The 17,011-nt window shown below is 46.6% G+C and overlaps 1 protein-coding gene across 4 annotated transcripts in view; it reads left to right on the top strand.

Moving 5' to 3' along the window:
• The window catches only part of erich2 (glutamate-rich 2), a 232,441-nt gene that overhangs the window by 30,322 nt on the left and 185,108 nt on the right, over nt 1–17,011 (top strand). For 3 of the 4 annotated variants that reach the window (XM_068035364.1, XM_068035362.1, XM_068035363.1), the window contains one exon: nt 6,989–7,037. The exons of the other annotated variant lie outside the window; for it this stretch is intronic. In XM_068035364.1, the coding sequence (XP_067891465.1) occupies nt 6,989–7,037 (49 nt within the window). The remainder of the gene's footprint in view (nt 1–6,988; nt 7,038–17,011) is intronic. 4 annotated transcript variants of the gene reach the window in all.

The raw sequence follows: 17,011 nt of genomic DNA, 5'->3' as shown, positions 1-17,011 counted from the left end.
CGGCCGAGGCATTGAGTACAAGAGTTGGGACGTCATGTAACAGCTGTACATGACGTTGGTTAGGCCGCATTTGGAGTTCTGTGTGCAGTTCTGGTCGCCGCACTACAGGAAAGATGTGATTAAGCTAGAGAGGGTGCAGAAAACATTCACCAGGATGTTGCCTGGTTTGGAGGGCGTGAGTATAAAGAGAGATTGGATAGGTTGTGTCTGTTTTCCCTGGAGTGAAGGAGACTGAGGGGGGACATGATAGAGGTATATAAAATTATGAGAGGCATAGATAGGGTAGATAGCCAGAGACTGTTTCCCATAGTAGAGGTGACTAAAACTTGAGGGCATAGATTTAAGGTGAGAGGGAGGAGGTTTAAAGGGGATCAAAGGGGTACATTTTTCACAAAATAAAATTGTGGGTATCTGGAATGAGCTGTCAGAGGAGATGGTGGAGGCAGGAACCGTAGCAACATTTAAGAGGCATCTGGACAGGTACTTGAATGAGAAAGGCATAGAGGGATATGGAAGTAATGCAGGCAGGTGGGGTTATGAAAGACAGGCATTTTGGTCGGCATGGACGCAGTGGGCCGAAGAGCCTGTTTCTATGCTGTACGACTCTATGACTCTATATAAATACTGTGGCTACAAGAGCAGGTCAGAGGCTAGGAATCCTGCGGCGAGTAACAACCTCCTGACTCCCCAAAGCCTGTTCACCATCTACAAGGCACAAGTCAGGAATGTGTTGGAATACTCTCCACTTGCCTGGATGTGTGAAGCTCCAACAACCCCCAAGAAGCTCAACACCATCCAGGACAAAGCAACCCGCTTGATTGGGACCCCATGCACAAACATTCACTCCCTCCAGCACCGACACACAGTGGCAGCAGTGTGAACCATCTATAAGACGCACTGCAGCAACGCACCAAGGCTCCTGAGACAGCATCTTCCAAACCCGCGACCTCCAACACCAAGAAGGACAAGGGCAGCAGATGCATGGGAACATCACCATCTGCAAATTCCCCTCCAAACCATACACCATCCTGACTTGGAACTTTATCAACGTTCCTTCACTGTTTCTGGGTGAAAATCCTGGAACTCCCTTCCTAACAGCACTGTGGGTGTCCCTACCCAACATGGACTGCAGAGGTTCAAGAAGGCAGCTCACCACCACATTCTCAAAGGCAATTATGGATGGGCAACAAATGCTGGTCTTGCTACTGACGCTCACAACCCATGAAAGAATTTTTTTAAAAGTTGGTCTGATTGGATTTGTCCTGCTTTTTGTGGGCAAAACATACCTGGGCAGTTTTCCACATGATTGGCTAGATGCCACTGTTGTAGCTGTACTGGAGCGGCTTGGTTATGTGACACGGCTGGTTCTGGAGCACAGGTCTTCAGTACTACAGCTGGGTTGTTATCAGGGCTGTATCCTGTGCCTTCAGCCATTTCTTGATATCATGTGGAATGAATTGAATGTGCTCAAGACTGGCATCTATGATGGTGGGGACTTCAGGAGGAGGCTGAGATGGATCATCCACATTTTAGAGGGCAGTTAAGAGTCAACCACATTGCTGTGGGTCTGGAGTCACATGTAGGCCAGACGGGGCAAGGACAGCAGATTTCCTTCCCTGAAGGACATTATTGATCCAGTAGCTTCATGGTTACCATTACTGAGACTACCTTTTTTATTCCAGATTTATTAACTCATTGAATTTAAATTCCACCAGTTACCAGGGCAGGATTTGAAATCATGTCTCCAGAGCATTCCACAGGGCCTCTGGTTTACTTGCCCAATAATATTACTAGTACGCTACCGCAATAGAGGAGATGTTGAAAGGAGCAGTGGTGAGATGCAGCTGGGTGTCGTCAGCGTCCATATGAAAACTAATGCCGTGTTTTCGGATGATGTTGCTCTGGACCAACATGTAGATGATAAATAGGAGGGGACCAAGGGCAGGGATAGGCACCAATTGTTTCACCATCGATTTTTGACAAAATTATTGACTCCGCCACAGACATGGGGGCAATTCATGTGTATATACAATGTATAGCCAACCTAATGCCATCAAAATACAGTCTGATTTAAAGCAAATTTCTCCCCATTGAGTGAGATAATTGGCATTGTTTTTGCTTGCACAAGTTGTCAAAGTCTTCAAAGTTTTCAACCACAGACATTGTGTGTATGGGCACGTTTCCAACCCCTGGCCAAGGATCCTTGGGGGACACCATAGGTAATAGTGTGGGAGTGGGAAGAGAAGTTATTGCATGTGATTGTCAGGCTACAATTAGATAAGAATAGAATCAGGCAAGTGCAGTCCTACCCAGCTGACGGTGAAGAGGTGTTGGAGGAGAATAGATTTTTTTAGATTTAGATTTAGAGATACAGCACTGAAACAGGCCCTTCGGCCCACCGAGTCTGTGCCGACCATTAACCACCCATTTATACTAATCCTACACTAATCCCATATTCCTACCACATCATCACCTGTCCCTATATTCCCCTACCACCTACCTATACTAGGAGCAATTTATAATGGCCAATTTACCTATCAACCTGCAAGTCTTTTGGCTGTGGGAGGAAACCAGAGCACCCGGAGGAAACCCACGCAGACACAGGGACAACTTGCAAACTCCACACAGGCAGTACCCAGAATTGAACCCGGGTTGCTGGAGCTGTGAGGCTGCGGTGCTAACCAGTGTGCCGCCCATAATAGTGTAGTGAACCGTGTCAAAGGCTGCAGACAGGTCGAGGAGGGAGACTTTACTTTTTGTCACTGTGGCAGAGTTGGAATCCTGATGGGAAGGATTCAAGTATGGAATTCTGGGAAAAATGGCCATGAATTTAGGAGCAATGTTTCCTCTCAAGTTGCGCGGCATAAACTACTGCACAGGGAACAGTCGGGCTATGCACATCCGGTGTTCCCTTGTGCACATGCAGCCCCTGTAGCAATCTTAAAGGGATTGAACAGTGCACAGCAAAGAGAAATTCAAGGGAGCCTTATTTGGGAGGCAGCAACACATTGAAGGACTTTGGAGAGGAAAGGGAGGTTAGAGATGGGGTGGTAGTTTGCAAGGACACTGGAGTCAAGGCTTGCTTTTTTGAGACGGGTGATGATAGCAGTTTTGAAGGAGAGAGGGTCAGAACCTGAAGAGAGAACCATTAACAATATCAGCTAAGCTGGGGACCAGGAAGGGAAGTTAGGTGGTTAGCAGTTTAGTGGGACTCGGGTCATGGGAGCAGGAGGTGGGTCCTATAGATAAGATTAGCTTGGAGAGGGCATGAGAGGAGGTAGGAGAGAAACTTGAGAAAGATGTGAGTGTATGGCTAGGGCAGAGGGGCACTTTAAAGGAAATTAAAGGGTGGGCTAGGGGAGGAGAGGGAGGCGGTAGAGGCAGCTTTTCAGATGGTTGCAATCTTAGTGACAAAGAAATCCATATGCTCTTCACACTTATTGTTCACTCCTGGATTATATAATCGGATTTTGGGCTGGACAAGTGAATTGCTGAATGTATGACATACAGTGGTCTGCTTATAGGAGTGCCTCAGAATATATCTAAGGCAGAAAGTTGTAACAAGAAGCTTTTGTTTATTTTCAAATTCCAATAAACCCACCCTGAGGAAAAAGGCATAAGAACATAAGAAACAGGAACAGGAGTAGCCCATTCGGCCCCATGAGCCTGCGTCGCTGTTCAATAAGAGCATGGCTGATCTTATTAGGGCATCAATTCCACTTTCCTGCTTGCTCCCCCCAACCCTCGACTCCTTTACAGGTCTAACTGTCTAACTCAGCCTTGAATAAATTCAATCACACAGCTTCCACTGCCCTCTGGGGTAGAGAATTCCAAAGATTAACAATCCTGTGAAGAAATTCCTCCTCATCTCTGTCTCAAATGAGAGACCCCTTATTCTGAAACTGTGCCCTCAGTTCTAGATTCCCCCATTCAGGGAAACATCGTGTCAGCATCTACCCGGTCAAGGCTCCTTAAAATCTTATATGTTTCAATACGCCCACCTCTCATGTTGGCCCAACCTGCTCAACCTTTCCTCATCAGTGTTGGATCCCATTAGTTACACAAAGAGAGATGAAGTCCGACTGTAGCTTTAAGAAACTTTATTGCAGTGCTTCTTGGTTACATCATCAGCAAAGCAAACAACGACACCTGGGCTCTCCCTTGTTTCCTCCTGAGCAGGGAAAACAAGCCTTTCCTTATAGTTCTTCATACACATCAGTGACACCCCCTTTATGTTCCCAATTGGTTTACAGACTTTGCAGTTTCTTGGTGTCAGGGCCTGATTGGGGTACTACCTTGTCACCCTCTCTTCAAGCAGTTTCTTATTCCCCTATCTCCTTGGAACGTTGGGCTGATTGTTATACAATAGGCTACTATGAAGCGGCTTACAACTGTCCTGTTAGTTTTCTCTTGTTAGTCTACTCCTACTGATAAGCTGTCTGTGCAGCCCTGAAGCTATGAAGTCATTTCTGATAAGCTGTCCCTCCCTGCAGCTCCGAAGTTAGTTTGTTAGTAGTACATGATTGATTAATTATTTCACCTTAAATGTCCCCATATTATTCTGTCCCCACATAAGACAACCCCTTCATCCCAGGAATCAACCTAGTGAACTTCTCTAAACTTTTTTTTAATTTCCAAAATATACTTTATTCATAAAAATCTGTAAAAAATACATTGCCAAACAGTTTCAAACAGCACCAAAAAATACAAACATTGCAAGATCAGTTCCCTTCAATACAATCATGAGTTGCTTCACAACCCTTCCGTTTCACATTTGTCATGCCAATTACATTTTTACATTTACAGCAAATGAAAATTTTCCCGATACAGTTCGAGGGGTTTCCCATGGATCCAGCCCCTCAGTTCAGCTTGGTGGAGGGACCTTAAACTGCCTCCAATGCAAGTATATCCCTCCTTAACTAAGGAGACTAAAACTGTATGCAGTACTCTAGGTGTGGTCTCACCAATACCCTGTACAGTTGTTGCAAGACTTCCCAACTTGTATACTCCATCCCCCTTGCAATAAAGGCCAACATTCAATTGGTCTTCCAAATTACTTGCTGTATCTGCATGCTAACTTTTTGTCATGCATGAGATCCTTCTGTCCCACAGCATTCTGTAGTCTCTCTTCATTTAAATAATATTCTGCTTTTCTATTCTTCCACCAAAGTGCATAACCTCACATTTTCACACATTATTCTTCATCTGTCAGATTTTTGCCCACTCACTTAACCTATCAATATCCCTTTGCAGACTATTTGTGTCCTCCTCACAATTTGCTTTCCTATCTATCTTTGTATCATCAGCAAATTTGGCTACAATACACTTTGTCCCTTTATCCAAGTCATTAAGATAGATTGTAATAGTTGAGGCCCAGGACTGATCCCTGTGACACCCCAACTAGTTACAGTTTGCCAACCTGAAAATGCCCCATTTATCCTGTTAGTTAGTCAATTCTCTATTCAGGCTAATATATTAGCCCAAACACCATCAGCTCTTATAGAGTCGTAGAGTAATACAGCACAGAAACAGGCCCTTCGGCCCATCATGTCTGTGCTAGCCATCAAGCACCTAACTATTCTAATCCCATTTTCCAGCACGTGGCCTGTAGCCTTGTATGTTTCAAGTGCTCATCTAAATACTTCTTAAATGTTGTGAGGGTTCCTGCCTCTACCACCTCTTCAGGCAGTGCATCCAGATTCCAACCATCCTCTCAACCTCCTGTCCCTTATCTTAAATCTATGCCCTCTAGTTATTGACCCCTCCGCTAAAGGAAAAAGTTTCTTGCTATCTAACCTATCAATGCCCCTCATAATTTTGCGTACCTCAATTATGTACCCCCTCAGCCTTCTCTGCTCTAAAGGAAAACAACCCTAGCCTTTTCAGTAATATAATAAAATCAAAATACAGCGGATGCTGGAAATCTGAAATAAAAATAAGAAATGCTGGAAATACTCAGCAGGTCTGGCAGCATCTGTGGAGAGAGAAGCAGAGTTAACGTTTCAGGTCAGTGACCCTTCTTCAGAACTGGCAGATATAAGAAATGTAAAAGATTTTAAGCAAGTAAAGCAGGGGTGGGGCAAGAGATAACAAAATAGGACAAGGTCACAGAATAGCTGACCAGAAGGTCATGGAGCAAAGGCAAACAATATGTTAATGGTGTGCTGAAAGACAAAGCATTTGTACAGACAGGGTGTTGATGGACTGAAAACTGAACAGCCACAAGCACAAACATGAAAAAAAACACACTGGATAGGCACAGTAGAAACAAACTGAACAAACTAACCTATTTGTCCCAGTCTTTTCAGTCTCTTCATGGCACCTTATCAAATGCCTTTCGCAAATCTAAATACACTACAGCTACTGGTTCCCCTTTATCCACCCTGCTTGTTACATCCTCAAAGTTCTCTAATAAATTTGGCAAACACAATTTCCCTTTCACAATACTATGTTGAGTCTTCTTGATTGTATTATGATCTTCTAAATACCTTGCTACTACTACTTTAATAATGGATTCCACCATTTCCCAATGACAGATGTTAGGCTAACTGGCCTATAGTTCCTGCTTTCTGTCCCCCTCCATTATTGAATAGAGGCATTATATTTGCAGTTTTCCAATCTGCTGTGGCCTTTACAGAATCTAGGAAATTTTGGAAGATTACAACCAATGTGTCGCTCTTTCTGCAGCCTCTTCTTTTCAGAATTCTAGAATGCTGGCCATCAGGTTCAGCGGACCTGTCAGCCCTTAGTCCCACTAAATCCCACTCCCTCCTCCCTGCCATTCCTCCACCTTCTCAGTTTGGCTAAATACCAGGATTGATGAAATTCATAAATTTACTTGGTAGTGTTTTTTCTTTAAAATTAGGAGTCAGATAATGAAATTAAATTGCTTGACATTTGGGACTGTCAGCTTGTAATTGTGCTGTTTATTTTTTATCATATTTGAAATATTTATGTAAGCAGTGAATATTGTTAACCTATTTAACAGAGTTCATCTCTTGGACATGCAGGAAGATTGGAAGAATTTGTTCCAGAGGGTATGTAGTATTTTCATTACATCTATTTTTTTTACCAAATTATTACTTGTGTATGAAATGTTTTCTGGTAGGTAGTAACAAGGGAATGAGCTTTGCAGATACTAAGACATCAGTGAGTGAATGTATGTCATTTTAAAAAAATGTCCAACATATTGAAATGGTGAGAACATCGTCAGGAGCTTTTTACAAACTGCTCAATTGTGAGAAAGTTTACCTCGGTAACAGTGCTGGTTTTACAATTAGCAACATATAAATTGCTAGAGGAAAAAGAACCATCTACTTCGCCTTCTGCAATCCTGGTAGAAGTATAATACAATGATATAAAACAGAAAATGCTGTGAATACTCAGCATGTCCTGCAGTAACTGTTCAGAGGGGAACAGAGTTAATGTTTCAAGTCGATGACCTGATGAAAGGTTCTGACGAATGGTCACTAACTTGAAACATTGAGCAGGATTTTCCTTCCAGGGTGGGAAATGAAAGTCGGAACCTCACTGGCCACGACTTTGAAGAGGGCGACTACTTATTTGTCCTGGAGATGGGTTTGGCGGCCAATTAAGGGCTGTGGGGGCGGGAACAGAGGTGGGTCACTTCAAATTCGGGCCTGATTTCAACAGACATGGCTGTAATTACTGTGGCTGCCATTTCACTGCTTTACCTTCAGTTTGGAAGATGTCTTAGGAGAGGCAGAAGCCTGGAACTCGTGACAGGGCAACCTCTCAAATTGAGGATGCGGACCTAGAGGTCCTCTTTGAGGTCATAAAGAAGAGGAGAGCGGTCCTCTTCCAGGAGGGTGGCAGCAGGAGGCCAACCACTCATGTCAGATGGAGATAGATGACACAGTAAGTAGAAGGAGTGTGTGCGCAGAAACTGGATCCACTGTAGGAGGAAATTTAATGACCTGGTAAGCACTGGCAAGGTGAGTGCAACACCCATCCTTCAGGACAGGCCTCTGGATATTCACCCTCCAGTAGACACACCAACTGAGGAGCTTGATGGTGCATGCTGTTCCTGAACATGGGAGGTATGTGTACCCAGGGCACTTCATGACCCCTCAGAATGGGTCTGCATCATAGTGCTGCTGAGGATCTGCCAGCACTGAAACATGCAGCTTCTAATGAATAGGAGCAACTGGCATTGGCCATGGAGACCAGCTGTATCTTATCACACTCTCTTTTATCTTTGCAGCAGAAATGGGCTCATAATGCCCGGGAGAGGGCCCAGATGGGAAGCGGGGCTCCCTATGCGGATCGAGCGGGGAGTGGGACTGACTGAATAGCTCTGTGGAGAGTCGGCATGGACTCAATGGGCCGAATGGCCTCCTTCAGTGCCATAAATGGCTCTATCACTCTATGACATTATCACCGCTATGGAGGAGGGACTCATGGATATCGCCAGGGTCACGGACCACGAGGAAGTCAAGCATGGTGAAATGGGCATCTGTGGGTGGAGATGATGATTAGAGAGTGAAATGCCTTCATTAACAGGGTGCACTGCACTCCACCCCATCCGACATCAGTCTAAAGACTGAGTTGCATTGGGAACCCTCAGCACTGCAGAGATTTCTGCTCTCCAAGGCTTCTCCTCATGATCTCTTGTGTCTCCCACAGGTGCAGATGTCGAGGCATTGACACCTACTCCCTCACCATCACTGGGCCAAGCACAGCAACAACAGTGTTCAGAAGAGGCACCATCAGACTTTACAAGCGCATCCTCCACCACTGCAGATACAGCCACCTCTGTGGTTCCTCGCATGCACCTGTTTCAGTGCTGTATCTCTCAATGACTCTATGAGTTAGATAGGGTAGCACTGGGTGATGAGCATGGCACTAATGTGCAGGAGGAGGTGCCAGAGGCAGAGGCTCGGAGACTGGAGGACAGGCGCAGCCCCGCTCAGCTGTTTACAGATCCAGGGCCTAAGGAGACTCTTCCTAAATCAGCAGCAACAGATGTGCTGCCACATACCAGAGTTCCCTGAGGCAGTGCGGGGTCATGTACTGAGAATGGAGGAGTCCATCCAGCTCATGTCGTCACAATTGATCAGGGCTTTGAGCGCATGAGCTCCTCCATTAAGAGAGTGGCAAACTTCAATGAGAGCTATATGCGGGAGCACTTGGATTGCATGCAAGAACATTGCAGTGATGTTCACAGGATGCATTCCACACTATGTAGTCTTGACTAGTCAGTGGTGCTGAGGGCACAGGGATGTCTGGAGGGGATGCCAGTTGTGCACCAGCCGGTGTTCCCCTCCAGCTATTCAGAAGGCCAGTCAAGGGCTAAGGCAGTCACTGAGGAGGATGAGGGCGCCACCCCTTGCGGGGCACTATCATCATCATCGGCCCCCTTGGCCCCTCTGACAGAGGGAGCAACAGGGACTATTGACAGAGGCTGCCTCCACTATGATGCTGCACGGGCACTTCCACAATGAGGACAACTGCCATGTACATCTCAGCCACAGGCAGAGACAAGTGAGCAGGCTGCCTCCAACTGCTCCAAGGCCAAAAGGGGAGCACTGTATAGAAGTGACCGAGAACGGAGACCACTGCATCAGGCAGAGCACTGAGTGGTTCACTGGGGTGTCATCTACCTGTAACTGTGCACGGTTTTCCTTTATGAGCACAGTGTAAATACTGACACATGAAGCCAGAAGTGTGAGCCTCCTCTTATTAATGGTGGGACAAGAAAAGAGATATGAAGTGGTGAAGGTAAGCAAGGTGGTGAAACCTCTGGGCAGATGTGCCTCCTTCAGTGGTGGTAAGAGTTTACATGTTCCAGGCATGTCTTCAATAGACGTGTTAGCACAGGCAGCTCTGAGTGAGTTCCTGACTGCCATTGCTCCTTGGTCAGAGGGACTCAGTTGAAACAAGCCTGAATCTGCTAATCCCTGACATTAATGGTATCCTGACGAATTCCTCGAGCCCCACGCCGGGCCCGGCCACCTCACTGTGCAGCTGGGGTACCTCTCTGTTCTGCATTTCCCCCTCCACCACCTCTTCCTCCTCCTCTTCCAGGTTTTGCTCCTCCTCTTCCTCTGATGAGCTGTGTTCTTCCAGGGCCTCACCTTCTTCAAGATCCATACATCTCTGGAGGGCCATGTTATGGAGAGTGCAACAGACCACCATAATAAACAGGACCCTTGCAAGAGTACAGTGCAGGGTGCTGCCCGACTGGTCCAGGCACTAGAACTGCATCTTCAGAAGCCCAATGGCCTGCTTAATGGTTGTCCTGGTGAGCAGTTGGATTTGGTTGTATCTTCTCTGTGCCTCTGTCTCAGGCTCTCATAAAGGGGTGAGTAGCCATCTCTTGCCCCCTAGAATTCACCCACGGAGCTTAGGGGGTGGAGTAAAGAGCTGCAGCAGCCTGGACTGGTGGAGAATGAAGGAGTTATGGCGGCTGCCGGAAAGCGAGTGCACACATGGAGGAAGCCCTCGCAGACCAGCTGAGTGTTGAGGGAATGGAAGCCCTTCCTGTTGATGAATCTGACTGGCCACTCGCTGAGTGCCATGATGGACACCTGGCTGCAATCGATGATATCCTGCAACTAAGGGAATCCAGCGATGGAGGTGAAACCCACTGCCCTCTGTCCCTGCAGGGCCACATCTGTCTGGAATTAAATGTATTGTCCAGCTCTTGCAAATAGGGCACCAGTGTCCTGCGCGATGCAGTGGAGTGCAGCCGTTTGCGTGATGCCACCAAGGTTTGCAGCTGATTCTTGGAAGAAGCCAGAATCGAAGTTGTTCAAGGCCACAGCAACTTTGACGGCTACTAGTAGGGTATGGCAAGCAGTGCTGCGAGGTGTGAGGTCCTCGGCGACAAGGGCACAGACGTCTCCTGCACCACTGTTTCGCAGTCATCTCAAGGTAGCGCTGTCTTGGGTGGTATGCTGAGGGTATGGCCTGCGTGTCCTTCCTGCCTCTCTTCCTTCTCCTCTGCCCTCTTGATGTTCAGGGCTCTGCCCTTCCTGGGAGGATGTTGTTCCTCATTGTCACTGAACCCAAAATCGGAGAGTTGTGCCCCCATTGCCAGCTGCTGCTATCCTTGTATTCATATAGTCCCCAAAATGTGTTTAGCAACCTTGCCCCCTCTGCTTATGGCTCTGTGATTTCAGCAGGGTGGCGACCCCCTGCACTGCCTGAATGCTTACTGCCCACTCTCACCGCAAACTGCGCTGATTGATGGCACCTGTGTGCCAATGGCCGAGTCCCCTCTGTGTCATTTATTCTTTCATGAGGCCATCCAATTCCCTGGGATGGCCATGACTCTCTGCCTCCATTCATCTGGTCTGTCCAGACAGTGCATGCAGCCCAGGTACTCCCATCAAAATCAGAACATGCCTCTTAACGAGCTCTCAATGAGCTCTTTAACAATGTTAATGGTTAGGCAGGATCTCAGGGCCACCCTCCCCCTGCTCTGGTGAAATTTGTCAGTGCTGGGAACGGTGTTGGGAAACTGGCATGTTGGCCCTAGCACCAGTATTTTCGCCCATCCGTTGCACTCCCAGCAGGATCTGAAAATTCAGCCCATTAACTCTTTCTCTCCACAGATTCTGCTGGACCCAATGAGTATTTCCAGCATTTTCTGTTTTATTTCAGATTTTCATGACCCATGGTATTTTGATTTTGTATGGTACAATGATAATGACTAATCATAGCAATCAGTCTTCAACAATAATGGGTTCAAGTTCCAATGCAGTGTGACACTTAAATCCTCCTTCCTCAGGATGAGTTTGTCCTCAGTCAAGTTGCTACCTGTAATGAATGCCTTGTGATCTCAGAACTATCCATCTTGGGGTATCCTATTTATCTCACCTGTTTCCATCCTTCCCAGTCCTCATTTTCCCTGAAGTATAACCAACCCTATCTTTTTATCTGAAGCATCTTCTATGTACATGAGAAAATTAAGCAAATTGTGTATTGCTTTCAAAAGTTATAAGTAAACATATTGAGCAGACAGAAATATGGGAAGCAAGCTTGACAAAGTATTTGTTATTATACAAATTGGGCTCATCCCCCTGCTGTCCCAGATCTTTATTCCACTCCTTGTTCTTCTTTGGTTTCCCAGCTGTAAGCAATTTAGACAATGGCACTATAAGCACTTGAAAAATATGTTGAAAAAATTAAAGTTTGGTGCTGGGAATCCACTTAAAGCTTAGTGCAAATGGTGAGTGAGAAGAATAGATCTGAGAGATTTAGGAACATAAAAACATAGGAGCAGGAGTAGGCCATGCAGCACATAGAACCTGCTCTGCATTCAGTATGATCATGGCTGTCCACTTCAATGCCTTTTCCCACACTATCCCCAAATCTCTTTGTTATTGTTATTCAGAAATCTGTCAATCTCTGCTTTAAATATATTCAATGATTGAGCTTCCACAGCCCTCAGGGATAGAGAATTCCAAAGATTCACAACCCTCTGAGTAAAGAAATTTCTCCTCACCTCAGTCCTAAGTGGACTTATTTTGAAATTGTGTACCCTGGTTCTAGACTCCTCAACCAGGGGAAACATCTTACCTGCAACTACCCTGTCTATCCCTTTAAGTATTTTGTAGGTTTCAATGAGATCACCTCTCATTCTTTGAAACTCTAGAGAATACAGGCACAGTTTCCCCAATCTCTCTTCATAGGACAGCCCTGCCATTCCAGGAACAAGTCTGGTGAACCTTCATTGCACTCCCTCTGTAGCAATAATATCCTTCCTAAGGTAAAGGGACCAAAACTGCACACAGTACTCCAGCTGCAGTCTAACAAAGGTTCTGTACAATTAAAGCAAGACTTTGCTACTCCTGTACTCAAAACCTCTTGCGATAAAGGCTAACATACCATTAGCCTTCCTAATTGCTTGCTGCACCTGCATGTTAGCTCTCAGTGACTTATTGACGAGGACACCAAGGTTCCTTTGTACATCTATACCTTCTAATCGCTTACCATTTAAGAAATACTCTGCACATCTGTTCCTCCTACCAAAGTGCCAACCTCAGATTTTTCCACATTATATTCCATCTGCCACATTCTTTCCCACTCACTAAGTCTGTTCAGATCCCCTTGAAGCTGCTTTGCATCTTCCTCAACACACATTCCCACCTAGTTTTGTGTCATCCGCAAACCTGGAAATATTATATTTGGTCCAAATCATTGATATATATTGTGAACATCTGGGGCCCAAGTATTGATCCTTGCAGTGCCCCACTAGTCACAGCCTGCCAACGCGAGAATGACCCATTTATTCCTACTCTCTGTTTTCTGCCTGTTAACCGATCCTTAATCCATGCCTGTATATTACCTCCTATCCCATGTGCTTTAATTTTGCTAACCAACCTCCTGTGGGGGACTTGATCAAAAGCCTTCTGAAAATCCGAGTGTACTTCGCCAACCAACTCCCCTTTATCAATTCTGTTCATAACATCCTCAAAAAATTCCAACCGTTCATCAAACATGATTTTTCATTCTTAAATCCATGTTGACTATGCCCAGATTATTATTATCCAAGTGTCCATTTATCACATCCTTTAGAATAGATTCTAGCAATTTCCCTTCTTCTTCTTCTTTGGCCTCCTTGTCTCGAGAGACAATGGGTAAGCGCCTGGAGGTGGTCAGTGGTTTGTGCAGCAGCGCCTGGAGTGGCTATAAAGGCCAATTCTAGAGTGGCAGACTCTTCCACAGGTGCTGCAGATAAAAATTGGTTGTTGGGGCAGTTACACAGTTGGCTCTCTCCTTGCGCTTCTGTCTTTTTTCCTGCCAACTGCTAAGTCTCTTTGAATCGCCACACTTTAGCCCCGCCTTTATGGTTGCCAGCCAGCTCTGGCGATCGCTGGCAACTGACTCCCACGACTTGTGATCAATGTCACAGGACTTCATGTCGCGTTTGCAGACGTCTTTAAAGCGGAGCCATGGACGGCCGGTGGGTCTGGTACCAGTGACGAGCTCGCAGTACAATGAGTCCTTGGGGATCCCGCCATCTTCCATGCGGCTCACATGGCCAAGCCATCTCAGGCGCCGCTGGCTTAGTAGAGTGTATATGCTGGGGATGTTGGCCACCTCGAGGACTTCTGTGTTGGTAGTACGGTCCTGCCACCTGATGCCAAGGATTCTCCGGAGGCAGCGAAAATGGAATGAATTGAGACGTCGCTCTTGGCTGACGTACGTTGTCCAGGCCTCGCTGCCGTAGAGCAAGGTACTGAGGACACAGGCTTGATACACTCGGACTTTTGCATTCCGTGTCAGTGTGCCATTTTCCCACACTCTCTTGGCCAGTCTGGACATAGCAGAGGAAGCCTTTCCCATGTGCTTGTTTAATTCTGTATCGAGAGACAGGTTACTGGTGATAGTTGAGCCTAGGTAGGTGAACTCTTGAACCACTTCCAGAGCGTGGTCGCCGATATTGATAGATGGGGCATTTCTGACGTCCTGTCCCATGATGTTCATTTTCTTGAGGCTGATGGTTAGGCCAAATTCATTGCAGGCATCCGCAAACCTGTCAATGAGTCTCTGCAGACACTCTTCAGTGTGAGATGTTAATGCAGCATCGTCAGCAAAGAGGAGTTCCCTGATGAGGACTTTCCGTACTTTGGTCTTCGCTTTTAGACGGGCAAGGTTGAACAACTTGCCACCTGATCTTGTGTGGAGGAAATTTCCTTCTTCTGAGGACTTAAATGCATGCATGAGGGCGGCGCAGTGGTTAGCACTGCAGCCTCACAGCTCCAGGGACCCGGGTTCGATTCCGGGTACTGCCTGTGTGGAGTTTGCAAGTTCTCCCTGTGTCTGCGTGGGTTTTCTCCGGGTGCTCCGGTTTCCTCCCACAAGCCAAAAGACTTGCAGGTTGATAGGTAAATTGGCCATTATAAATTGTCACTAGTATAGGTAGGTGGTAGGGGAATAGAGGGACAGGTGGGGATGTTTGGTAGGAATATGGGATTAGTGTAGGATTAGTATAAATGGGTGGTTGATGGTCGGCACAGACTCGGTAGGCCGAAGGGCCTGTTTCAGTGCTGTATCTCTAATCTAATCATGTGAGAGCAGCAAGGAGAAGAGTGTAGGTGCAAGAACACAGCCCTGTTTCACACCGCTCAGGATTGGAAAGGGGTCTGATGAGGCACCGCTATGCTGAATTGTGCCTTTCATATTGTCATGGAATGAGGTGATGATACTTAGTAGCTTTGGTGGGCATCTAATCTTTTCTAGTAGTCTGAAGAGACCATTTCTGCTGACGAGGCTTTGATGAGATCAATGAAAGCAATGTAGAGGGGCATCTGTTGTTCACGGCATTTCTCCTGTAGCTGGCGCAGGGAGAACAGCATGTCAATGGTGGATCTCTCTGCTCGAAAGCCACACTGTGCCTCAGGATAGACGTGCTCAGCCAGCTTCTGGAGCCTGTTTACAGCGACACGAGCGAAGACTTTCCCCCTTATGCTGAGCAGGGAGATTCCACGGTAGTTGTTGCAGTCACCGCGGTCATCCTTGTTCTTAGAGGGTGATGATATTGGCATCGCGCATGTTCTGTGGTACTGCTCCCTCATCCCTGCACAGGCAAAGCAGTTCGTGCAGAGCTAAAGTATAGCAGACTTGGCACTCTTGATGATTTCAGGGGTAATGCTGTCCTTCCCAGGGGCTTTTCCGCTGGCTAGAGAATCAATGGCATCACTGAGTTCGGATTTTGTTGGCTGTACGTCCAGCTCATCCATGACTGGCAGAGACAAGGTTGCATTGAGGGCGGTCTCAGTGACAACATTTTCCCTGGAGTACAGTTCTAGGTAGTGCTCCACCCAGCGGTCCATTTGCTTGCGTTGGTCAGTGATTGTGTCCCCGGATTTAGATTTGAGGGGGGCGATCTTCTTGACGGTTGGCCCAAAAGCTCTCTTAATGCCATCATACATCCCTCTGATATTTCCTGTGTCAGAGGCCAGCTGAATATGACTGCATAGGTGTTGCCAGTAGTCATTTGTGCAGCGACTGGCTGTTCTTTGTGCAGCGCTTCTTGCTGCTTTAAGTGCTACGGATGTTAAATCGCTGGGATCTTTCTTGCAGTTCAGCAGTGCAATGTGCTTACCGGCTATGACAGGTTCCAGCTCTTCAATGTGAGATTGAAACCAGTCTGCATTCCTCTTCACACAATTTCCATAGGTGGTCATTGCTGAGTCATTGATGGCGTCTCTAATGTGGGCCCACTTGGTCTCTGCATCTCCTGTGGGAGTGTTTTGGAGGGCTTTTTCAAGTGAATTTAGAAACTTGCGTGACAGCTGTGGATGAGAACTTCTGCTAGTGTTGATGCGCGGGCGGCCCTTCTGCTTGGAGTGATGCAGCTTCTTTGGTTTGAGGCTAACCTTGCTGCACACCAGGGAGTAGTCGGTGTCGCAGTCCGCACTGTGAAAGCTGCGTGTGAATAGATTCTAGCAATTTCCCTACACTGATGTAAGGCCAACAGGTGGGTTTCCTCCGGGTGCTCCGGTTTCCTCCCACATGCCAAAGACTTGCAGGTTGATAGGTAAATTGGCCATTAGCAATTTCCCCTAGTGTAGGTAGGTGGTAGGGAAATATAGGGACAGGTGGGGATGTGGTAGGAATATGGGATTAGTGTAGCATTAGTATAAATGGGTGGTTGATGGTCGGCACAGACTCGGTGGGCCGAAGGGCCTGTTTCAGTGCTGTCTCTCTAAACTAAACTAAGGTCTGTAGTTCCCTGTTTTCTCTCTCCCTTCCTTCTTAAAGAGTGGGGTGACATTTGCTACCTTCCAATCTGCAGGAACCATTCCAGAATCTGTAGAATTTTGGAAGATGATCACCAATGCATCCACTATCTCTATAGCTACCTCTTTCAACACTCTGGGATGTAGAATATCAGGTCCCAGGTACTTATCAACCTTCAGACCCATTAATATAGGAATATAGGAACATAGGAGCAAGAGTAGGCTATTCAGCCCATTTGGAAGCTGAGAGAACAGCAATGGAATTGGGGTCAGGGGAGGGGTTGGATGTAAGTGTT

The sequence above is a fragment of the Heterodontus francisci genome, chromosome 7 (assembly GCF_036365525.1).
Source record: "Heterodontus francisci isolate sHetFra1 chromosome 7, sHetFra1.hap1, whole genome shotgun sequence".
Classification (NCBI taxonomy): Eukaryota; Metazoa; Chordata; class Chondrichthyes; order Heterodontiformes; family Heterodontidae; genus Heterodontus; species Heterodontus francisci.
The sequence above is the reverse complement of the archived record's forward strand: the minus strand, read 5'-3'. Positions and strand labels throughout refer to the sequence as shown.